This window comes from Humulus lupulus, chromosome 2, assembly GCF_963169125.1.
Source record: "Humulus lupulus chromosome 2, drHumLupu1.1, whole genome shotgun sequence".
NCBI lineage: Eukaryota > Viridiplantae > Streptophyta > Magnoliopsida > Rosales > Cannabaceae > Humulus > Humulus lupulus.
This window is the reverse complement of record NC_084794.1, coordinates 153373147-153397435: the sequence shown is the minus strand read 5'-3', so window position 1 is coordinate 153397435 and position 24289 is coordinate 153373147. Positions and strand designations below refer to the sequence as shown.

Sequence of the window (24289 nt, the reverse complement as noted above, 5' to 3'; positions counted from 1 at the left end):
GCTCAATTAAGAAGTGATATAGATCATTTCAGACAACTTGAATTTGAACCATTCTATGAGTCTTGGGAGCGGTTCAAGGATTTACTACGTCGCTGCCCCCAACATGGTTATGAAAATTGGATGCAAGTGCAGATATTCTACAATGAGTTGAATGGTCCAACCAGGACTATAATATATGTTGCTGCTGGAGATGCATTATTGGGAAAAACTGTCAACGAAGCCTTTAATTTGATGGAAGAGATGACTATTAACAGTTGTCAATGGCCCAATGAGCGTTTAATGCCTCAAAAGGTAGCAGGTTTATTGGAAGTAGATCCTATGACACATATAGCAACTCAAATTTCTGCTCTATTTAAACAAGTGGCTGCTTTAAGAATACAACGGAGTAAATCAACCTATGAAACTGTTGTTGCTGCTGCATCACAGTCTGGGGTTGGTTTGAATCAAGAGCAAACACAATATGTGTCTAACCGCAATTACAACCACAACTACTGGGCTAACAATATGCCAAATTATTATCATCCAGGGTAAGGAATCATGAGAACTTCTCTTATGCCAACAATAAGAATGTCCTGCAACCATTTCCTAGTTTTAATGCTTAGCCACAAGCAGAGAAGAAGCAATCTCTGGAAGAAATTTTTGGTACTTTTATGATGGAGACCAACCAGAGATTTAATAAGAATGAAGCGAGGTTGGATAATATTGAAACTCATATGTATAACATGAGGGCTACAACGAAGTCCATAGAGGTCCAAGTGGGACTATTGGCAACTACTATTGGTTCTCAGCAGCAAAGGAATTTTCCTAATGACACAAAATTTAACCCCAAGGAGCAATGTGAAGCCATTTATTTGAGAAGTGGTAAGGAGATTGAAGGGGTGTGACTGGGGATAATTTTTTTTTGCCAATGGTGGATAACAAGATAAAAAGTGAGCCAGTGGTACTAGAAATTGAAAAAGAGGAGAAAGCAGCAAAGAAAAGTATTAATGAGATCCCAACAATGAAGAAACAAAACATTCCTATGTATCGACCTCCATTACCATATCCTCAAAGATTCCTAAAGAAGAAACTTGATGAGCAATTTGCAAAGTTTTTAGAGATATTCAATAATGTTAACATCAACATTCCATTTGCTGATGTTCTTGAGAAAATGCCAAATTATGTCAAGTTTATGAAGGAGGTTATGTCAAAGAAAAGAAAGTTTGAGGATTATGAGACGATGAAGCTTACAGAGGAATGTAGTGCCACAGAATGAATTTGTTACTAGGACGACACGTCTTGCTTGTCCACTCAAGTTTTATGTCTTTACCAAGAAAGCTCAAATCAAGGTGGATGGAGCCCTTTACAATTACAAAAGTTTTTCCTTGTGGCCTCATTATTTAAAAGGAGAGAAATGGTCTATCTTTCGACTTCATTAGCATAAACTCAAGCATTATCACGAAGACGATGAAGACCATGTGAATTATGCATGCCAACTATTTTTTATTTTGATTGGTGAAATATAGAATCAAAACTTGTTAAATAGACTAGCTAACTCGTTTTGTTATGGTTTCAATGAAGTTTCTTTTTTCAAATGAATTACTACCTTATTCGCACACTATCAAGCATATTTATGTGGTAGTTCACATATAATCCATGATAATTGAACAAAGATTATTTGTAATTGGCTACCTTGTTGAAACCCTTGGACCTTATAGAGTATTCCCTCACAAGTTTAGAGAATAAGGAATCTTCTCTCTCAAGTAGTTTGGATGGTGTATCATAGTCTGCAACCGTTCCTGCCACATACAACTTTATGTCAAACTCAAAGTTAATTTTCCCAACAACTATAGTGTAATTTTAGTGGTATTTACATTTCCAAAAATCAATTTGTTTTATAGAGTCTAGCCAATAAGTTTTTGATGTCACCAAGAAAAAAAAATTTCTTTTTTTTTTCCACATAGGATATGTCTTTGGTTTTATATGATGGCATGGCATGTGTGGTGTTAGTATTATGTTTGCACTTACCATCACTTAGAACCAAAACGAAATCACTTTCTACAATAGTATGGACTCTGTGAGCTATTGTGACTACCGTCCTCTCTTTGAATTCTTCTTTAATGATAATTTGTATTACACCATCAGTGGTAGAATCCACTGATGCAGTTGCTTCATCCAGTATTACAATGGTGCTTTTCTTTAGCAAGGCTCTTCCAAGACAAAACAATTGCCTTTGGCCCACGCTCCAATTTTCTCCATTTTCAACCACTATCATATGTGTAAATTTGCATCAATGATCAACAATTATTAATAGAGAAGACAGAGTTTGTAATTATCATATGTAGCATGGATGGCATAGTATAAAAAACAAGGCAAAGTAGTTTCCACTCATTCTTTTCTTCTATATTTATGATTTAATAGAAGCTTACCTCCAGGTTTTTAAAGCAAATTGTTCCCACTTGTGGCCAGTTGGTTGGTAGCTTGCAATCTTCAATTGATAAAGATGCTTCAACAGAAATATTTGAGTATTGAATAATTCTTTCAACTGAAATCATTTTATTTTCTGCATTGCATATGTTCCAAATAACCGAAGCTTGCAAAACATTCAAATTTATTCCATATGTTACAGCTAGTCCTGCTATGCCTGAAAAAGAACTAATTTGTTAAAAGATTGTTGACATTATTTTTTATGAGTAGGCATTAGGTAGCATAACAAGTACTGTGTGATGATATATACTCACTTGGATCAATAATCCCTTCTGGTAGTGTCACCAACAAAACCAATGAGAATGCAAAAACCAAGTTTGATAGTATATTTAGTCTGAAAGAAAGCCATTCCATTGCTGCTGCATTGTGAAACCATGACATTGAGTGATTTTCAATAAGAGAAAGATTTGAAGCAATGAAGCGGTCTTCTTGTTGAAAAGCGCGAATTGTTGAAGAGCCTGATAATGATTCAGCAAAGTGATGGAGGATTGGTGTTCTTTGTATTCCTTCTAACCGTGCAAGTTCTCTAGCTGTTGGTATGTAATATCGCTAAAATCATTGGAAATTATCATTTCATCAATACCGATATAATCCAAAATCAACAAATAAACCGCAAAAGTACGATCTAATCGATTTTATTGAAAATGAGCTTTGTTTTAATATATATTATTGTTAGCTTCAAGCACCCTTGGTTAAGATATTGTTAATACATGTGTAACGTGAGTTGTTCAAAAGTTAAAGGCGATATATGTAAGAAACAAAAAAATAATAAATTTATTCATTATTTTTTTAAAAACAAATATTAAAAACTTACTTGGTACCATATGCAGATTGCAGTTACAGGAATGAACACGACAAACACTTCCCACGCTACCTGTGACATTACTGCAATGGTCCCCAGCATCTGTATTATTGAGGAAGCGCATCGATCAAACCTTCTTGACATTTCCAAATCTAGAACACTTTGATCTGTAGATGCCTGTATTATAAAGCAATCAAAAGTCACTCAAGTTACTAAGAAATATTAGATTCTTCAATATTTATTCATTAGTCACTACTTTCTAATGTCCAAAAGCTATCAAGGAATGCATACAAATAATATGACCAAGTTTTGTACTTTTTTGGTGTAATATTAGGTCATTAACAATAATTCCACTTTTAACAATTTTGCATTGCTTTTTATGTTTGCATTATCAAGCATGTTCCCATGCAATTTATAGACAACATGATGATGATGTTATATTAGACCTACAAATAAATAAAAAAATACCCGACTTAAGATTCTTCCTGTTGGAGTTGAATCAAAAAATGTCATTGGTGCTCGAAATACGCTATGTAACAAGTTACTGAAAAGTTCTTGGGCTGTCCAAAGTCCTGCAACTCCAACTAGCATAGCTCGAAATAACACGCAAAGTGAGCCTCCTACCACAAGCAGTGTATAAACAAATAGTATGAAGTTCATTCCTATTTGAGGCTCAGTTCCACTTGTTGGAGGACAACACCATGCCATCCAATAGTTACTAGCTATCTGTAGTACTTGGAATGATAATTGTGCCAAAAGTATGAATGGAATGAAGAATCCACCTTTTACAATCGTTAAGTAATTCCAATAAACTTCTTTTTTGACATTTCCTTTTTCTCGTTCTTCATCTTGCACTAGCTTTCCTCCTTTCTCTGTTATCTCGGGAAAGGTATTGTGGTTTGATTCGCGAGGTGCATGTACATGTACAGAATTAGTTGTGGAACCTGTTGTCAATTCACTCTCAAGTGCTTGTTTAGTCTTAGTAGCATTTTTTACATTGAGGATCGATGAAAGAGCTTGACTATGAGCACCAACTAAGATTTCAAATCCTACATTTTCCTGCAAAAGCTTTTCAAATGTTCCAACTTGTGTAATTTTTCCATTATTCATTACCTGTTTAAACATAAGTTAAATTCATCATAATGGATATACTAAATTTCTTTGAAACATGCTAAATTTGAAAAGTTGATTTAATCTTGTAAGGTTCCTCACTACAAAAGAAAACTTATGTCACGTCTTACCACTTACCAGAATAAGGTCCGCAGCTGGAAGAAACTCAACTTGGTGAGTAACAAAAAGTATGGTCTTTTCTCTAAGTATTCCCATGAGGCAGTCCTAGGTAAACATATGCAAGTATGTAGTTAGTATAAGGTTCCCCCATTTATAACTTCAAAATAAAATAAAAAATGGAGTAAATGTTTGCTAGTATGACATCATTCAATGTAAATAAAAAAATCAGAGAAATAAACTCACATGAAAGAGTTGTGAGCCTGTCTGAGCATCAACAGCGCTAAAAGGGTCATCTAGTATATATATATCAGCATCTTGGTAAACTGCACGGGCAATTTGTATCCTTTGCTTCTGACCACCACTCATGTTTATCCCCCTCTCTCCAATTTCTGTTAGATCCCCAGAAGGGAACAACTCAAAATCCTTCATTAAAGCACATGCTTCTACTGTCTTTTCATACTTGGAGTTGTCATACTCATTCCCAAACAAGATATTCTCCCTAATACTTCCTGATAGTATCCAAGGAGACTGAGGAACATAAGCCTTTGTGCCACTAATCTTGACTGTTCCTGTAATCTTTTGCATTTCTCCAAGAATACTCGAAAGTAGGCTCGACTTTCCAGACCCTACAGTCCCACAAATAGCCACCTTCATTCCTCTCTTCACTTTCATATTTATTTCATCCAAAGTTGGTAGTTCTAACTCAGCATCCCAGCTGAATTTTCCATTTTGGACCTCAATATCCACCTCTGTCTGATCTTTGGGAACAAACTGAATGGCGTCTTGTTGAATTTCATAGTCATGAAGGAAAGAAGCTACTCTATCTGCGGAAACTTTTCCCTGAGCCATCACATTGAGCAAATCAGGTAGATTGAATACAAGGTCTTGTAACATTCGAAAGGTGGCGAGTGCTGCTAAAACTCTTCCAGTTGTGAGTTCAATCCCCATCATAATACACGAGCCAAAAGTGACTGTAGAGATAAGTGTAGGTGATCCCCAGAAAATGAAAGAAGTAGCTGCATTCAACCCTGTTTTTTTCCAAAGCCAATTGTATTCTATTTTCCTTAATGCTTTCAATTTCTCTAGAATTTGTGTATCCCATGCTTGAAGTTTAAGTACTTTCATGTTACCAAGGGCTTCTGAAGTGGCTTTCATTCTGTTATCTTTTGCACCCATAATCTTGGATTGAAATTTCTTGTGGAATTTAGTAATTGGTATAGTGCAAGCCAATACCATCAATGTTGCAACTAGTGCAACCAGAGATCCCAATGCTAAATTTGTAAAGAGAATGTAGATTGCCAAGGAAATTTGAATAGGCAACATCCAAATCATGTTGATAAACCACATACAGTCTGTTATTCTTTGGATATCCACACTCATATAGTTGATTATCTCTCCACTGGTACGACTTTGGCGAGATTTGCTTGAAAGAACTAAGCTCTTTTTGTATATGTGAGATATCAAAGCAGCCCTGAGACGAAGGCCTAGTTGGCGAGCCCCAAAAATCCACTGTCTTTGTGTTATTGTCTCAACTGTTTTAGCTCCCAGAAATGCTAGTGCTAGATAGTACCCACTGTGAGCACTTTTAGCTTCCTTCTCACTTAGAAAACTCACAAAGTCATTAATAAGATACGGACCTACATATGAGGTTGCTGCACTTATTACTGCAAAACATCCATTCATTGCTGCCTTCCTCCAAATAAATGTAAAGATAGTCCAATAGATTGACGGGTTTGCACTTTGATCTCTTTCGCTAACATACTTGAGGCTCTTATCAAAAGAACTAGATAGGAATGCAGCTGAGTTCATCATATCAACATTTGGTATCATTTCTCGTTCAAGTGGTTGCTTGTATCCAACGGCAAACAAGGGGTTAAGCCAAGAAAATGTAATGAGTTGGAGAAGAGTGGATTTCCCATAGAGAGATTCCCTTTTATCATCTAAATGTTCTTCATTATCACTTTTATCGTTGAGCAGTGGATCAGTGATGCCACTTAAGTCGTGTACTATGCATGCTTTTCCTCTAATTGAAATACCAAATAAGCATGTGCAAAGAAGAACAACAAGGAGATTCACATAATCTCTCAATCTAAGCTTTCCATGATTCATGATTCTTATGTGTGTTTCAATAGCCCCTCCCGTCATGGACATAATGAAACTCAAAACCCACCATGTTCTTAGTAGCCAATGGAACTTGATCAATTTATTCTTCATCACATCATAAACTTCAATCAACGATGTGGCCCACAATACAACTTGAAGAGTCTCTGAGGCGAAAACTAGAACATTTTCAGAGCAATAAGTCCCACTTCCATTTACCAGTAAAAGGAGCACTAAGACATGAGTCACCATTAAAGCAAGGCAGCAAACTATACTTAGTTTACAAGTGAGACTGAATCTGACTGGCCTTAAGAACTTATTTGATCCTTCGAAATCTTTAATCATTGTCACATGGTTTGTTGCAAGTCCAATGGTTTTTGCTACCAAAGTAAGTAAAAACACTCCAACAACACCTAGTTGCACCGCTATGTTGATGTGCTCAGCTAAACAGGCAAACCGCTGTAACCATATTTTTGTAAAGTGAAGTTGAACATCTGGCAAACATGGCAAAACTAGTAAAGCTCAAGTTTTTTTCTGCTTGCTGTTCTCTTTCATTCACGCTATTAATTAATAAATTGTTGCAAATACGAGAATATGATGAGAATGTTTGTACATACATGCAATAATGTACTTTAGAATTTACTTTATCATCTAACAACTAACAAGCCTTCTAACAATTTTTATTTTATAAAGGGAAATTTGCCGCAAAAAAATGAGAAAGTAGTTTAATTTAAATCACTAAGTAATAAAAATTAGTAAATAGTCTTAAAGGTTACATTTCTTGTAACTAAGTAGATTTTTTTTATGGTAAAAATTTGTAAGTAGTCTCAAATGTTGCACTTAAGTCATTAAGTAATTTTTTTTGTTAAAGTCACATTTTACACCAATTATGTCTTAATTTTAATTAATTAATAACAAATTAAAAATATACATTTCTAACATGAAAAAATTATATGAAATTTTTTATAAAAATAAAAAAATAATTTGAAATTTCTAACATAAAAAGTTTATTTAATTTTATTTAAAATTAAGTAATTAAATAAAATTTGTTATAATTTTATTTAGTTTATATAAAATTAAATTATTTTTTCATTTAGAACTTTAATTTTATTTTTTATCGATGTTAGAAATATATATTGTTGACACGGTTTTTCGCCAATAGTAGATTAAGAAATCTAAAAAAAAAAAAAAGATATTGGCGACGATAATAGCCAATTTTTTTTCAAAAGTTGCACTTTAATACCCAAATCTTTTTTTTTTTTTTGCAGTAATAATACATAAATCTATAATTTTTGTGCATCTGTTAGTACTCACCGTTAACTGCTCGTTAAATATCCACGTGACACATTTTTATTAGTCTAATTGGCGGCGATAATACCAAAATCTTTTCAAAAGTTACACTTTAATACCCTTTTTTTTTTTGCGTTAATGCCTAAATCTACAATTTTGGTGCAACCATTAGTACTCACCGTTAACTGCCCGTTAAGTATCCATATGGCACACATGGATTTTGGGATGATTTTAGACTAAATCATTTAAATTCTTTAAATATTATAAAAATAACTTTAAATTTAAAAAAATCTAAAACATTATTAAAAGCTAATTAATAATATGGATTTTGGAATGATTTTGAGTTTCAATTTTAATTTGGGTTGTTTTGAATTTGAAAATTTTAGTTTTATTAATTATTTTCTAACAATCTTTTAGATTTTTTAAAATTTTAAATGATTCTTATAGTATTTAAAGAATTTGGGGATATTAGTGGCGATAATACCCAAATCATTTATAAAGTTACACTTTAATACCTAAATTTACGAGTATAAAAATGTGCACGTGGATACTTAACGGCAGTTAACGGTGAGTACTAACGGTTGCACAAAAATTGTAGATTTATGTATTATTACCACAAAAAAAATATTTGGATATTAAAGTGTAACTTTTGAAAAAAAAAATGGTTATTTTCGCTGCCAATATCCAAAAAAAAAAAAAAGATGATTAGGCTTTTTGTAAACCGTAAAATAAGAGCACAAGAAATTTTACGTGGTTCAGTGGTTATAATCCACCTAGTCCACGAGTCTATATTTTGCATACAAAATTCGGTCCCTTTTACTGTCAATTCCCTCCATATTTATAGGGGGTTGATGGAAAAATTTTGGTAACCGTACAATATTTGGCAACTCACGAGAATTGGTAACTTCTCAAATACATGATTCCTTAAATATGTTAATTGTTTTAATATCGGGCATTTACTATATAACGATTACAAGCATTTATGGTGTATAATGAACCTCCGAGTCTATGGGAATTCTTCCTTATGCATGCACAGTACCACTGCGAATTGAATGTGATCCTCGGACTGGAGGTTATACGCGAAGGGCGATCTGACTCATGTGGTGCTCAAAACCGTATTAAGACGATCTAGAAGTCATGTCACAAGCCTTTGGGACGATCTCAGGATCTCATGCTATCTAGACTTTGTGACGCAACCTCAAGGTGTTTGAACTGGAATTGATGAAATGTCCCTAGAGTACAGTAACCCTTCATTTATTGCTTGCCAGCTGTACCTCGAACAAGACGATTGTGCTCATATTTTAAGGGTACAACATTTTCCCCCCAAGTCCCTACTCGTGGATGACGTCACTTCTGAAACGCGCAGCAGGGGCTTTTCTACTTCCAAAACGTGCACACCTTAATTTACTTTTCTTCTCTCTTCCCAGAAACCCTCTAGTATTCAGAGCTTTCTTTGGCGATTGTTTCCAAGAGGCTTTCTACAATTTTCAACATTCTTTGTTTCTTCTTCCACACCTCGATCAAGAGCCAAATCGTAAGTATTTTTTTTCTCTATTTTAAACTTCTTATACTCATTTATGTACATGTTTATGAAGTTTTCGAGTTCTTTCCTTTTTATTTTGGTTATGTATGTGATTCGGTTGGGTTTTGGTACGCCGAGGTAGATAAGCCATCTTATAAGACCCAATATGATAGAATGTAAGGCACAAAATAGGAAAAATTTTGGGTTTTTTCTAGGTTTAGAGGTTGAAAAATAGTGATTTAGGCCAAAAGTTTAAGGGTTTTAGGCTTGAAATCGGGTAGCTTAAGTGACACGGTTCTGGGGTGGTTTTGCATTAAAACTGCCTTTCAAAACCACCGTTCTGACATGCGACTTTCGAGGTGATAGTACTTCCCAAGATTAGGGCGAGTGAATTGGGGGCACGCGTGGATACACATATTAGGGTTTTAGATACGTTTTTAGCCCGTATAAGCTTTTGTTCAATTAGTGAAGCCTTTAATCCTTAGGCCGCCCTTTCCCATGTTCTTAAAACTAGGTTACATCACTTGTTTGCCTCTAACTAGTCATTTTGTAACCAGGCGAGCTAAGAACATTAAAAATGAGCAACAAGAAAGGAAAAGCTATCGTAGGTTCCTCCTCCCAAGATGAATAGGTTTCCAAAATCCCCATCCCTCACTTTGGACAAGTGGTTGAGAGGGAGGTCGAGGTAAATGAAAACAACTTTTTTGAGGCCAAGAGGATAGTCTCTCATTTAACTTCGATGCCCCAGGTGAACAAAATAATGAAGAGCTATGGTATCTTGATGGATTCCAAGTTTTATGCACGACCTGTGCTGCAGGGTGAGCGGAGCTACAACCCTTTAGAAGATAATTTTGGGACCTAGAGTAATGAGCACCTGAAGCCAAGAATACCCTTCTAAGCACAAATATCCCAGTTCAATTCTTCGCTCCTTAACCTTTGAGTTGAAGTAATGTATCACCCTTTCCAGATAATGAGCGAGCCGTATCTGTGATTCTTCTCGCCATTCTTAGATCTAGGGATGCATTAAGCAGATCGTGATTCCGCTCCTGGTCAAGGGTTTTTACAATCATTTACTGTGTACAATGAACCTCTGAGTCTATGGGAATTCTTCCACCAAGAGCTGAATGTGATCGTCAGACTAGAGGTTATACGCGAATGGCGATCTGACTCAAGTGATGCTCAAAACCTAATTAAGACGATCTGGAAGACACGTCACTGGCCTTTGGGATGATCTATGGGATCTCACGCTATCTAGACTTAGTGACCCAACCTCGAGCTGTTTGAACTGGAATTGATGAAATGTCTCCAGAGTACAAAATCTCTAATATTAATTTATTTATATACTCCGGGCGACTTTTGGACAAAAATACAAATCTTCGGTGCATTTAATAAGTATGAAGTTGCTTTAAAATTCTTCTAAGTAAAAGGAATATCCTTTAAAAATGATCTTAATAAGTTGACTTCCGATTTGATTTTCAGCATTAATTATAGACCTTTTTATTTCTTTTTCAAATATTCATCCATCTCTTCATATTAATTAATTATTTACAAATAATTTTCATACAAATTATTATAAATTGAAATAGAAAGGTCATTTAAGTGCATGATTGTATTCCAACTTATATCCAATTGGTGTAAGACTTTATTTCTAAAACAAATTGATATAAATATCATAATATAATTTTAAGGGCGTGAGGTATAGCCATCTTTTTCTCTTTACACCCACTTTAATTAATTAATTATTATTAAATATATTATTTTAGTAAATTAAGTTAAATATCTTCATCAAATATTAATAAATGATAAAAGTTTATTTTATATTATACTTCCAAAACATTTGATATATCACTTATATATGGATAAGTTTATTATTGTTAACGCCGTTTTTCGTCAACTTAAATCTGAAGAGCACTAAACAAATATTTTAAGAAATAAAGAAAGAAAAGTAGGACTTTTACATAGTTCAGCAGTTAAAATCTGCCTTGTCCACGAGTCAATATTATTGATTCGTGATACTCTCTTAAAGTTTTTTCAAAGCAATTCAACATAGTATTCTTAGTACAATATTGTGCGTGTCCACAAATAAAATTTTCCAGGCTATTTATAGACCTGGTTGACAGAATATCTTCCCCTTATTTCGGTAAGTTACAATCAATCATTCAAATTTGAAATAAATACGAATAAATGCATTAATTACATAATATCTCATGATAATTGGGATTTAATATCAGATTACAACAGATCCTTAAGGAATAGGGATCTCCTAACAGTTGTCTTGTGCAAAACACGTTGCTGACCTCGAACGCAAAGTTTACGCACCTTTCGAGATCGACCAACACTTCGAGCTCATTATTCTAGCCATCCTCCTCCTTAGTCAGTGATTTTATTGAGCTCAATCTTCGGAAGCCAACATCTTTGAGCTTGCAACTAAGGCTCGAATAACACACATATGCATCGAAGAAGATTCGTTCTTTCGAGCTTGATGCATAAGCTCGAACCTTTTAAACTTGTGATCGATCACCAACAAGAACAAGTCAGGAATCATGAAAATTTGTACAATTGTCTATCCACTGCTTGTCATTTTCGAGCTTACGCTTTACGAGCCTACATTTCAAGACTCATTTATGACTGTGTCGAAATTTGGGTGTAGCATTTTGCCCCCTCAAAAGTATTAGTTCGAATCCTATGAGAAAGAAACTTTTGAACTCCACTTTTCGAAAACGTGCGACCTACCACACTCGAGTGTGGACACACATCATTTGGGGATTACACACCAGGGATACTCAAGTATTCCCTATTCCTGCACATGTCCTTTCCTAGGACCTTTCTACCGCTAGTGTTAAAATTAAATGTGATCCTTTGGATCCTCCTTTAATTTTAATCAAGGACCCCATGACTTTGACCCTTGACATCCCCACAGGGGTATATATATGTGTCTTCTTTGTCTTCACCACTTCCTATTTTCATCCCCCAAAAAGCACGAACCAGAGAGAAAAAAAGGAAAAACTGAGGTTTTACTTGCATGCTCTCTAAGCCCAAGAAGCAAAGCAATTCCAATATCTTCAGCTCTGTGAGATCATTCCTTCTTCCTATTCTCCAGTCGATAATTTCCTCATTTCCACGAACAACTTTGTGTAAGCTTCCTGATCTCTCTTTGTGGTATATGCATTTTTTCTTTTTTCTTTCTTTACGTGTTTTTTCTATCCGTAAAGAAGTCATTTCTAGTTTTTATTAGATTTGTAAGGCTTCATTCTTGCACTAGACAAGTTTTCTGATGTGAATAGCTTTGGCACGCTTAGAATCACAATTTAGACTGAAAAATTTCTGATAGGTATGTGAAAAAATGAAGTTTTTCTGGTAATTGGGGTTTATTCGGGTCATAGGTTTCGTGTGGCTTAAGAAATAGGGTTTTGGATTAGGGTTTTAATGCATGAATCCCGAAAATATAGCCTTTTCGGGTAACTGCCAACTTTTTCCCTGGAAATCCAGGATCCTCTTGATTTAAATTGGTAATAACCATCCCACTCTTGCGTGGGTGTACTCGCGATGTCCAAACTTTACAATAGTTCGGGACAGACATCCGAGTCAATCTCACCCTTTTGAGCCTTCAGTCTCGATTGAGGCAATCTCGTTATCTCGAGCTTTTGAGCTCAAGTTATCAAAATTTTAATCCCCTCTTATCATTTTCTATATGATGGGCCATCACCTTTTTCTTTCTTGTTAGATGTCGTAGTACTCTGAGAATCAGTGGAGGCTCGAGTTTGCTATCCCTTACCACCCCTCCACTCCCAGACTTGAATCGCCCTTCACCCGAAACTAGCGATTGATCTGTGAGCACAAATAGAGGTGTGAGCAAGAAGACATACGAGAGCATTTTTGACGTCAGATCGACGAGGTCGAAGAGAGAAAAAGGAAGAGACTCCGAGTGGCAGCTTATCCTGACCCAGACCCCGAGATCAGACTTATTCCCTTAGATCCCAAACTTAAAGTCCCTGTCGCCTTTCCACTTGGTGAGCTTTCATTCACACTAATGGAGGATACTTCAACACGTCCAACCACCTCCCAGGCTCTCTCAGTCCCTACCTCAAAGGAGGAGTTTTTTTAGGCTGAGCATTACCGGAGCTCAGTTACTTCCACCAGTCATATCTCTGAGCTACTAGCCTACCACGACATTCAGCTTTCTGGTAGACTGATGTGTCATCCTACAACCTTCAACGAACAGATTTGCTAAGCCCCGGGAGATGGAAATCCTGATCGTAAGGTCAAGCTCGCCGCCTGGAGCCGCGAACATATGAGGCCTGAGGCCCTGCTGCCCCTGAAGAGCTATGTAACAACCCAAAATTACTAATAAGGCTTAAGGGCCTTGATTAGTGTGATGGGAGGGAACGACTGGAAGTTATGTGAATTAATGGTGAAAAGCATGCTTATATGATTATTCGGATAAATGTGATGCATGATTATGTGTATTAGTATGCATGTAGGCCCTGATTAGGGTACAAGGGTATATTTGTAATTTTGACCCGTTGAGGGCATAAATGTAAATATTTGTGATAAAATGTTGAGACCACATTATTATGTGGATATATTTTTAGCTTGTGACTCGAGGCGATCCTAGAGAGCGGTTTAGCGGGAAAGTCACGACGGGGATTTATAACCGGCTCGTGGGATCCGGGGGTATTTCTGGGAATTTGAGAAGTACATTGGGGATTATTTGAGACTGAGGAAAATAATTGGTGATTGGTTAAGTATCGGGATGTAAGTGGTAATTATTAGGGACACTCGAGGAATTAGCGGGAGTTGGGAGTTCGTGACTAAAATGCCCTTGGTGTGCTTTAAGGCTTAGGAATTAATGGGAGGACAAAATGGTCATTTGACTAGAAAGAGATAAGAGTTATATTGTCTTTTTAGTTTAGTGGAGGTTGCAGAAAGTTTCAGAAGCTGAAGGAAAGAAAAGAGAAGGAGAGAAAGAAGAAAAACAGGGGCTCTTTCTTCTCCATTCGGTTTGCTCTATTCTTAACCATTCTTTGTGAGTTTTGGAGCTGGAATCTCAGAGTAAGCTCAGGCTGGAACTTAGGGCTAAAGACCTTGGTGAAGCTAAAAGAGTTAGCAGGGATTAGCTACTCAATTGAGGTAAGTTTCAATATTTCTGATGAGTTTTTCTGAGTTTTATTGAGGTGATTTCTAAACTTGAGTTTTGGATGGAATTAAGGGAAATAAGCTTGAGGAGTTAAAGGGCTTGAGGCTGGAAGGATACTAGAGATAACCTAAGGTCAAAATTCTCCATAGAAGGTAACAAATTCTGGCTTTGAAGTTCTAAGTTTCTGGTTGAATTCTTGAGTTCAATGTTTGTTTTCCTAGTTTGATGATGCATGTGGTTAAGTATTGTGTTATTGGGTTGTGTGGGGTGAGATATAGGTGATGGTAGACTCAATTCGGTGTGTAGTTGAGGTTTGGAAGGGTTCCAAGGGGTTTTGGTTCGAGGAAAATCGAAGGAAGAAAAACAGGGTGTTGCTGGTCTGTGACTAGCACTGTAGCGCTAGTCTTTGGGCGCTATAGTGCTAGGCTTGGGTTTCCTGGGGCCTTTGGCTCTGCTTGTAGCGCTATAGCGCCCTCTTTGAAGCGTTGTAGCACTACCCTGTTTCCAGAAGAGGGTTTTTGGGTTATTTCTTAGGGTTTTTTCCTGGGGGCTTGGGGTTTGATTCCACCACCCCATTTGGTGGAATTAGGGCTTCCCGAGGGCTCGAGATGGGTCCCGAGGTTAGGTTTTGAAATTGAGGTTTGGTGATAATTCTAATTTGTGGCTGTGACTAGGTGTACGCTAGGGCTCAGAAGGGATCGTGCTTGAGAGTTGACTTCATTGAACAAATCTAGCGGAATCAAAGGTAAGAAACTGCACCCGATTATGTATTAATTATGGGACTAAGAGCTCCCTATATCTGTATAACGTCATAGATGGTATTATGACGTGGGACATGTGTTAATCGGCCTAAGAGTGCCGGAATCAATATTTGCGCACAGGGCGCGACTCGGCCACTGGTAGTTGAGGACAGCTTAATATTAACTGAGCTCGGTTTAAGCGGGCCGGATTCCGTAGGATAAATAGGGGTGCGACCTAAGGGTGTCGACCCTGACTAATATGTGATTTGATTATTAATGTTAATAGATGAACTTGGTATGCTGAATGCCTGATTATATAACTGTTGTGGATTGTTGAGCATGTGGCTATGCTTAAGAGTTGTTTGATTGTTGATTTGTAAATTGACTGCTTAATGGTTATGCTCTGTTATCTGGTTTCTTGCTGGGCCTTGGCTCACGGGTGCTGCGTGGTGCAGGTAAAGGAAAGGGCAAGGTGGACCAGTCCTGAGTGGGAGAGCTTTGGGGTTGAATGTACATGGTCAGCTAATTGGCCGCCACGGCCGAGGAGTGATATAGGACGGGAAAGCCTAAATTTATGTTTTGCCCTTAGTGTGGCTAGTCGCTGTACTTTTGTTCCAAATTTTTGTAAACTGTCTTTTAAATGTTATTACTTTTGGGATCCCATATACTAAAATGTTTAAATATATGAAAAGAAACTTTTGTGACCAAAATCTTTTAACCCTAGCTCTATTATAGTTTCAATAACACGTTTTCAACTAAATGACTTGATTAGCAAGTCTTGCACCTTTATAAATATACAATGAACGGTCTTGGCTATCGAGGGCGTTACAACTTGGTATCAGAGTGTCCTAGGTTGAAGGGTTCCTAAAGACTGGCTAGATATGTACATTCGCCGTGAAAGACAAGCTCGACTCAGGGTTTGGTAATTGTGTATACATGATTATATGCTTAAATGATTGGAAAGAAATATGAATGTTGATATCTATATGATTAATAGGAAGCATGAGATACTGATAGGGCCTGGCCCTTGACTATTGCTTGATGAGATTGAAGTGTGCTGATTAGCATTGCTATTGTATGTGAATGAATATTTGGATAATGGTTCGCATACTGAGTGTATGTGGTTAACTGCCTTGTTTACCCAAAAACAGTTGTTGATGACGTGGCAATACTTTCTCACACGTGGTTGACACGTGGTGAAAGTACTGCTCAACTATAGATCAGAAGTGCACCGCATCGTTAGGGTTAATTTTTTATACGACTTGGCTGGTCGTATAACCTAAGTTATTTCCTTTTTAAGCTGTAATCTTATAATAAATGCGTTGAATATTTCTTCATTATTGTCTTGATACGCGATTATTAAGGAAAGATAGGACATGTTAGCATGTGTAACCCTCCTTGAGCCTATAAATATGCATGAAATAGCTCAAGGAAGGGACTTTTGAACTTTTAATTTCCTGAATCTTGTTGCGAAATATTGAGAGAAAAAAGAGCTAAAGTGAGTTGTTCATCGTCTTATTGTAATACATCTAAGGTTTGTGAAACTCAAGAACCCTAGTTCTTTGATCACGGCTTTAAGATTCAATAATAACAATATCACTAAATGGACGTAGGTCATTACCATTCTTTGGGGCCAAACCACTATAATTCCTTGGTGTTTTCTTCCTTTCCGTTAGATAATTTTTCTCATTCTTGCTTTATAATTTGTTGTACATTTGACTCTGTGTCGTTGGCCAAATCGAGGGTCAACATGCCTGAATTGAATTCATATGTCGTATCTGTTTATTGGCTTGTATAAAGCATGATAAAGTGTGAGTATACTTGGTTGTAATAAAAATTTGGTAGCTAAATGTATAGTATTGTGGATTTGTGTTTAATATGCTTTATGTGTGCATAATAACTGTGGTTATTTGGACCTGGCTGTGGAGTGGTTCAGAGTGTGAACCTCAGGGCTGAGGAGTTTAGTCAGCAGTGGCTGATGAACTCAAATTGTTTGCGCCTAGAATGGTTTAGTGGACTTGGAATTGTTTTATAGGGGGATTGTAGATGATAGTTGGAGTTGGAAACCTCCATCTATCTCTGAAAGCTGCAGCAGATGTTCGCTAGTATGTGAGTAAGCTATGGGGTTTAATAGTTGAGACTAGATGGAGAAACAACGGACTTCTCTGGGGAAAGAGCTACTTTGTATGATTTGACAGTAAGGTTACCAATGTTGGTTTAATGTGAGGGTATAGATAGATAAGGGTATTGTATGGAAGGCCTAGAAGGCGTTATCCTCTGGTTTTGATGAAAGTTTGGATTGCCTGACATTTGATCAATGGATGGGCAAAGTTAATTCCATCCTTGGTTATATGAAGATGAGAGGTCATGAATAAGGGGTTGTGTTAAGTACTTGTGACTGAAGGATGCCTGGAAATGGTACCCGGGCCGAGACATTGGTATGATGGGTTGGAAAGAACTCAGATGGTGAATTGATAAAAGAGGTTATAAAGACATGGTTTGAGCTACGGAGACTGGTAGGCTTATAAGCTTGATTTGGAATGATAAGGTGACAACAGTGCATGTCAATGAGTTTTGTGAGTTGGGTAATTCATTTTGGGAAATTGATATGGGCGGATGTAGCTGGAAGTGATGACCCATTTAAGGATTAAACTCTGGAATAGTCCAGAGCATTTGGGCCACTCCGATGTAAGAAATCATCATTTGTATTTAGGTAGCAGAGAGGGCCATGCTATTTGAGATCTGTGAAATAAGGTATAGAGCATGAGTGCCGGAGATGCAATGATAGTATTTCCATTGGTGGAGTTTAGTAAGGACAGATTCTTGGTAATCGAAGCAGAAGAACCCTGGACAGTTCTATGGCTTCTGGTCTTGTCAGGAAAGGGAATCTGATTTACCAGATAGCAGTCAGGATAGTGTTGGGAACCAGTGAGGTTATTTATTATGCACCAGAGGCAGGATATGCCACCTGGGAGGATGTCAGGTGAGGGCACGAATTCTATATGGAATGATTTGATATGTTAGGATGGATTTCGCATGGTTAGGGGATGGAAGACTGGAATGCCTTGTTACATTTGAAGCCGAGGCTAGTTCCTCGGAGTTGATCAGTTAACTGGATAGTTCACGTTTTTGGTTATATAACGAGCTGGAAGAGTTCGGTGTTGAGAATGTCCCAAGAAAGACTCAGACATAGAAAATATGCCTCAAAGTACCTTGCGAGGGGCTGGAAATACTAAGAGGAATTAGAAACTTTTGGAAGAGGAATTGGGACACAAGTTATATAGACGTTCGTAGTGAGAGCAATAGAGCTCGTCATATGGAAGCCTAGACATGAGTCAGAGTGAGAGTTAATTTGTTAAGAAACAACCATAGATTGTAGGAAATATCACTTAGAGAGTACCTTAGTTGGACTGAATGGAAACTAAGCTGACCAGTAGGGATTCAGATGGGTATACAAGGAAGGATTGGGTATGCTTTAGAACTCGGCTATAGATAGGTTCAGTATTAGGGACATTATGGAAGATGATAATGGTTTGACAGAAAGAATTACTGAAGTTGTTGAAGAAGTTTGACCTCGGGGTGGATCAGATAGAGCATCGTATTGCGGGAATTGTTAGCATCGTCTGTTAAGGATAAAGAGTTTAAATGCCCAGTTACAAGACAAGACAATGACTTCAGGAAATGATCTACGATCTGGTTATTACCACCTGAGGATCAAGGAAATAGACATTTCAGGAATCACAACTTATACCAAGTAGGGTGTGATGAATTGGTAACAAAGGTTCTTAATTGGTTCAAGCGTTAGCAACTCAGGTAAGCTCTACAAGCAGAAGATATAGGAACAGTATGAACAAGTCTCCTTCAGGGTTTATTGGCGGTATATTGGGCTACTCTCCAGTTAGAAGTGGAATGCGAACAACTACCGTGATGATGATGTTAGTACTAAGGAAGCAGGGTTACAAGTAAAGCTCCATGAAGTGTCAGTTTGGTCTCGCCAGGGGTATTTAGAATAATGCTACAAGAAGAATAGGGAACAGGTATGAAGAGGTTTGATCTGAAGCCACAGAGAAGCTACCGAAGAACGTCTAATAGATAGGGAGCACAACAAGACCGGTAAACGTGTCATCTACTACATAAGTATCTTTGCAGGCACCTACATCAGAGATTAAAAGGACAGTAAAATTTGAAGTTAGATCGAATGGATAGTGTTAGATCGAAAGTTCAGAAGACAGAGTAAGAATTGATTAGTGCTTGGTGAGGTAGGAATATGCGTGTATGGGTGAATACAAAAGTGTGGCATAAAGGACCTAACTTTTGATAAAGATATGAAACTGTGAGGGTTGCATCACAGGTTGGGGCACGCCCAAGCACAGACTGACGAGAGAACGGTTCAAGCCTCACGGGAGGTGAAAGAATGGGAACATGGTCGATATACATAGTACGTTGTGTTGGCAGTGTATGCATAATGTAAGGTATTTGAGCGTTTAATCATTTGTAAGAAAGATAACCTTGAGACCAAGATTTAGTGAAACGCAATGGATGGATGGATGGTTGGTGTTAGAAATCCTCGACTGTACGAGGAGAAGATCTAAATGGAGGCGGGTCTCTTACTTGGGAGGTGTGTGTCAATTAAAAGAACGCCACAGATTACAATGGAGTGGACAAGGTAACGACTGAGATTGGTATAGTGTTAGTGTGTGGTGATGAACAGGTATGTATACATTGGACAATGGAATCCAAAGTGTTGGTATTGGTGGAGATAGGGAAGAACCTTGTCAAGGTAATACAAGTTAGGGCACAAGGATCAGATGAGAGGTCCGATGGAAATTTGGCGTGGAGTTGGGAATTCTAAATGGATATCGTTCCATCTCCTAGGGTATGTTGTACCGGGAAATTTAAGCGGATGACAAAATCTAGTATACTTGGATATTGGAAGGTAAAATGATATGGTGGTGGATCATAGAAATGGACCACATTAGATTATAAGTAAGGTGATTGGACAGGGAAAGTTATAACTCAGCTGAATGAGTTAATGTAATTAGTTCAGATGAACTGGTAATGGGGCAGAACATTGATGGTGCTGAGTTGAGACCCTATAGTTTTCTGAGTTTTAGAAATTAACTAGAGAACAAAGAGAACAGAGTGGGAACCTGGAATTATCGGTTGACTGCAGATGGAATAGCAATCTGAAAGTTTAGCAGTTATCTTAAGGAATTAAGAGTTGAGTATGTGAATACTTGAGATATTAAGGAAAGTGTAATCCTTGATGAGTTAGTCACGGTGACGAATATTGGAGTACAACTAAGGTGACACGGCATAGGACATGGTAAGATAAAAAGCAAGGAGTATTATGCGAAGTAAAGAAGTGAAGGATAGTGGATACTACGGTTTAGTATTGGTTCAGGGGGGAAAACCAAAGAGTTTGTTGGAATTCTTAAGGCAGGAGTGTCTGCCTACCTGAAAGGACATAAAAACTTATAAATTGTTAATTTTGGAATACAAAGTTCTGGGATGAGAGATTTGTATCTCTCTAAGTAAGTGTAGAAAAGGAAAAGTATGATATCCAGAGAAAGAAAGGGAGAAGTTCTGACTCCCGACTCGGCAGAAATTCTGAAGTTGTACGTAGGGTTAGGCTGGGGGCCTATAAACTGATCTTACTCTGGTAGGGGAGATGACTCATAGGTATTTCTAGTATCAAGGATAAGACAATGAAGTGATCGTTGTGAACTAAGCAGACCCTGAACTTTTAGCAGGTTTGTGGTGCAAGTAGGGGTTAATGAAAATAAGACTAATAGACATGATCTTGTGGAGCAGGATTTTTACTCTCGTAAGAGTGTTATCGAGGAGTAGAAGGGAAGGTGTTGGACCTTGGGATTTATGGTCAGAGGTACGAGGTTTACTATCTGATGTGTTTGAATAAATTTCGAGGACGAAATTATTATAAGGAGGGGATAGTAGTAACGACCCAAAATTATTAATAAGGCTTAAGGGTCTTGATTAGTGTGCCGGGAGGGCACGATTGGAAGTTATGTGAGTTAATGGTGAAAAGCATGCTTATATGATTTTTTGGATAAATGTGATGCATGATTATGTGTATTAGTATGCATGTAGGCCCTGATTAGGGTACAAGGGTATATTTGTAATTTTGGCCCATTGAGGGCATAAATGTAAATATTTGTGATAAAATGTTGAGACCACATTATTATGTGGATATATTTGTAGCTTGTGACTCGAGGCGATCCTAGCGAGCAGTTTAGCGAGAAAGTCACAGCGAGGATTTATAACCGGCTCGTGGGATCCGGGGGTATTTCTGGGAATTTGAAAAGTACAATGGGGATTATTTGAGACTGAGGAAAATAATTGGTGATTGGTTAAGTGTCGGGATGTAAGCGTTAATTATTAGGGACACTCGAGGAATTAGCGGGAATTGGGAGTTAGTGACTAAAATGACCTTGGTGTGCTTTAAGGCTTAGGAATTAATGGGAGGACAAAATGGTCATTTGACTAGAAAGAGATAAGAGTTATATTGTCTTTTTAGTTTAGTGGAGGCTGCAGAAAGTTTCAGAAGCTGAAGGAAAGAAAAGAGAAGGAAAGAAAGAAGAAAAACAGGGGCTCTTTCTTCTCCATTCAGTTTGCTCTATTCCTCACCATTCTTTGTGAGTTTTGGAGCTGGAATCTTAGAGTAAGCTCAGGATGGAACTTAGGGCTAAATACCTTGGTGAAGCTAAAAGAGTTAGCAGGGATTAGCTACTCAATTGAGGTAAGTTTCAAGATTTCTGATGAGTTTTTCTAAGTTTTATTGAGGTGATTTCTAAGCTTGAGTTTGGAAGGAATTAAAGGAAATAAGCTTGAGGAGTTGAAGGGCTTGAGGCTAGAAGGATACTAGAGATAACCTAAGGTCAAAATTCTCCATAGAAGGTAACAAATTCTGGCTTTGAAGTTCTAAGTTTCTGAGTTTCTGGTTGAATTCTTGAGTTCAATGTTTGTTTTCCTAGTTTGATGATGCATGTGGTTAAATCTTGTGTTATTGGGTTGTGTGGGGTGAGATATAGGTGATGGTAGACTCAATTTGGTGTGTAGTTGAGGTTTGGAAGGGTTCCAAGGGGTTTTGGTTTGGGGAAAATCGAAGGAAGAAAAACAGGGTGTTGCTGGTCTGTGACTAGCGCTGTAGCGCTAGCCTTTGGACGCTACAGCGCTAGGCTTGGGTTTCTTGGGGCCTTTGGCTCTGCTTGTAGCGCTCTAGCGCCCTCTTTGAAGCGTTGTAGCGCTACCCTGTTTCCAGAAGAGGGTTTTTGGGTTATTTCTTAGGGTTTTTGCCCGGGGGCTCGTGGTTTGATTCCACCACCCCGTTTTGTGGAATTAGGGCTTCCTGAGGGCTCAAGATGGGTCCCAAGGTTAGGTTTTGAAATTGAGGTTTGGTGATAATTCTAATTTGTGGCTGTGACTAGGTGTACGCTAGGGTTCGAAAGGGATCGTGTTTGAGAGTTGACTTCATTGAACAAAGCTAGCGGAATCAAAGGTAAGAAACTGCACCCAGTTATGTGTTAATGATGGGATTAAGAGCTCCCTATATCTGTATAATGTCATAGATGGTATTATGCATGGGACATGTGTTAATCGGCCTAAGAGTGCTGGAATTAATATTTGCTCACAGGGCGCGACTCGGCCACTGGTAGTTGAGGACAACTTAATATTCACTAAGCTCGTTTTAAGTAGGCTGGAGTCAGTGGGATAAATAGGGGGTACGACCTAAGGGTGTCGACCCTGACTAATATGTGCTTTGATTATTAATGTTAATTGATGAACTTGGTATGTTGAATGCCTGATTATATAACTGTTGTGGATTGCTGAGCATGTGGCTATGCTTAAGAGTTGTTTGATTGTTGATTTGTAAATTGACTGCTTAATGTTTATACTCTGTTATGTGGTTTCTTGCTGGGCCTTGGCTCACGGGTGCTACGTGGTGCAGGTAAAGGCAAGGGCAAGGTGGACCAATCCTGAGTGGGAGAGCTTTGGAGTTGAATGTACATGGTCAGTTGATTGGCCGCCACGGCCGAGGAGTGATACAGGACGGGGAAAGCCTAAATGTCTGTTTTGCCCTTAGTGTGGCTAGTCCCTGTACTTTTGTTCTGAATTTTTGTAAACTGTCTTTTAAACGTTATTACTTTTGGGATCCCATATACTAAAATGTTTAAATATATGAAAAGAAACTTTTGTGACCAAAATCTTTTAACCCTAGCTCTATTATAGTTTCAGTAACACGTTTTCAACTAAATGACTTGATTAGCAAGTTTTGCACCTTTATAAATACACAGTGTAACGGTCTTGGCTATCCAGGGTGTTTCAAGCTACTTCAAAAAATTTTGGAATATGTCGGCCTCGCCCCCTTCCAACTTCAGACCAACTCTTTCAGAGTCTTGTCATCCCTAAGGCCACTGTACCACGAATTGGAGTTGGATGGACCCTTTGCACAAGAGATATTGTATCTCTTTTGCCTTAAGAGTAACCCTTCTCAAGCTCACAGAGGAGATGGGTTCTACTACCTGTCGAGCTATCCGAAGGAGAAGTGATTGTTTGAGGATATCCCAAACCATCCTCCAAACTTCAAGATGATCTTCTTCTAGACGGATGGGCTCGCTCTTTCCCAATTCTACTCATTCCAATGCATTTGTGAGTAATTCAACATGTCTTTTATATTTTTCTTTGAACATTTGAGATCGGAATATTTACACCATTCTTGCCTGCAGCCAACTATCACCGGCCTACTCCAACAAATGCCATGAAGGAACATAGGGCAGCAATCCTCTAGCTCCCTTATGGTTGAAGGTCCCTAACTTATCTCCTCCATGAAGACAAGCTCCGAGCTTGTGGCCTTTTAGGTGAAGGCGAGCCCACGGATGATTCGGGGATTCGAAAATACTAGAGGTAGGAAGATGTGCCAATCCCCACCACTAAACTTCCCCCTATGAGGAGGCCCTCGGGCTTGCAATTCTGTGCCACTG

At 37.9% G+C, this 24289-nt stretch overlaps 1 protein-coding gene and 1 non-coding gene across 2 annotated transcripts; both read right to left on the bottom strand.

The window, feature by feature from the left end:
* Positions 1-3: 3 nt before the first annotated feature.
* Positions 4-110, bottom strand: LOC133820289 (small nucleolar RNA R71). Its single transcript, XR_009886709.1, has one exon. It is a non-coding gene; the product is annotated as a small nucleolar RNA R71 (small nucleolar RNA).
* A 1543-nt stretch (positions 111-1653) lies between these two features.
* On the bottom strand, positions 1654-10414 carry LOC133814855 (ABC transporter C family member 9-like). The gene is made up of 9 exons (XM_062247765.1): positions 10345-10414; positions 4742-7092; positions 4517-4603; positions 3737-4381; positions 3281-3445; positions 2721-3015; positions 2405-2623; positions 2008-2247; positions 1654-1778 (listed from the first exon to the last, which is right to left on the bottom strand). The coding sequence occupies exons 1-9, from the start codon at positions 10412-10414 to the stop codon at positions 1654-1656; spliced, it is 4197 nt and encodes a 1398-aa protein (XP_062103749.1).
* Between the last annotated feature and the right edge of the window lie 13875 nt (positions 10415-24289).

Bases quoted from the DNA above. Each gene is read 5' to 3' on its own strand.
- LOC133814855 (XM_062247765.1), bottom strand. From the start codon at position 10,414: ATGGCGAGAAGAATCACAGATACGGCTCGCTCATTATCTGGAAAGGGT. The intron at 4,604-4,741 runs GTGAGTTTATTT...ATGTTTACCTAG, and splicing joins CAGGCTCACAACTCTTTCAT to GACTGCCTCATGGGAATACT. The intron at 1,779-2,007 runs GTAAGTGCAAAC...TGTATGTGGCAG, and splicing joins CGTTTTGGTTCTAAGTGATG to GAACGGTTGCAGACTATGAT.